The sequence below is a fragment of the Eimeria mitis genome, genomic scaffold (genome assembly GCF_000499745.2).
Source record: "Eimeria mitis Houghton genomic scaffold, Emh_scaff608, whole genome shotgun sequence".
In the NCBI taxonomy this organism is placed as follows: domain Eukaryota; phylum Apicomplexa; class Conoidasida; order Eucoccidiorida; family Eimeriidae; genus Eimeria; species Eimeria mitis.
Genome location: NW_013574297.1, coordinates 10,086 through 10,747, shown reverse-complemented (window position 1 = coordinate 10,747; position 662 = coordinate 10,086). Strand labels below are relative to the sequence as shown.

General features: G+C 52.9%; 1 protein-coding gene across 1 annotated transcript in view; it reads left to right on the top strand.

The window, feature by feature from the left end:
• Positions 1–662, top strand: part of EMH_0017610 (uncharacterized protein) — a gene marked incomplete at both ends in the record, with an annotated part of 13,586 nt that overhangs the window by 6,331 nt on the left and 6,593 nt on the right. Inside the window, 1 exon segment of the mRNA XM_013500947.1 lies at positions 129–341. Within this exon segment, the coding sequence (XP_013356401.1) occupies positions 129–341 (213 nt within the window).

The window sequence follows — 662 nt, the reverse complement described above, 5'->3', positions numbered from 1 at the left end:
TGTTTAGTTCTTGCTGCTGCTGCTGCTGCTACTCGTGCTGCTTCCCTTTCGATTTCTTGCTGCTGCTGCTTCTGTGTTTATCTGCTGCTGCTGCTGCTGCTGTTTGTCTTTCTGTTGTAACTCCTCAGCCCTTTTGCTGCAGCAGCTCAGCTGCTGAGCAGCAGCGTGTCGGGGCAGCAGCAGCAGCAGCAGCAGCATTTTTCCCCGGACCGCCAGCAGCAGCAGCAGCAGCAACAGCAGCAGCAGCAGCAGAGCCAACAGAGCCTCTTGAGGAGATTGAGTGCAAGCTGCTGCTGCACTGCTTCCGCCCTGTCTTCGTTAAACTCTTCGATCTGCTGCAGGTACTGCTGCTGCTGCTGCTGCTGCTGCTGCTGCTGCTGCTGCTGCTGCTGCTGCTGCTGCTGTTACTGCTGCTGCGGTGGCAGCGGACACCGTGCTGCTGCTGCAACTACTCTGCTGCTGCTGCAGCTGATCTGCTGCTGCAGCTCCTTCTGGTGTTGTAGGGGGCCCCTGGGGGCCCCCTACCCCCTCCGTGTGTGGTGTCTATACAGACAGCTACTGATATTTGTTTTTTTCTCTTTTTTTTTACTTGTTTTTTATTTGTTTGTTGTTTGTTGTTTGTTGTTTGTTGTTTACTGCTTGTCTTGTTTTTTATTATTTAT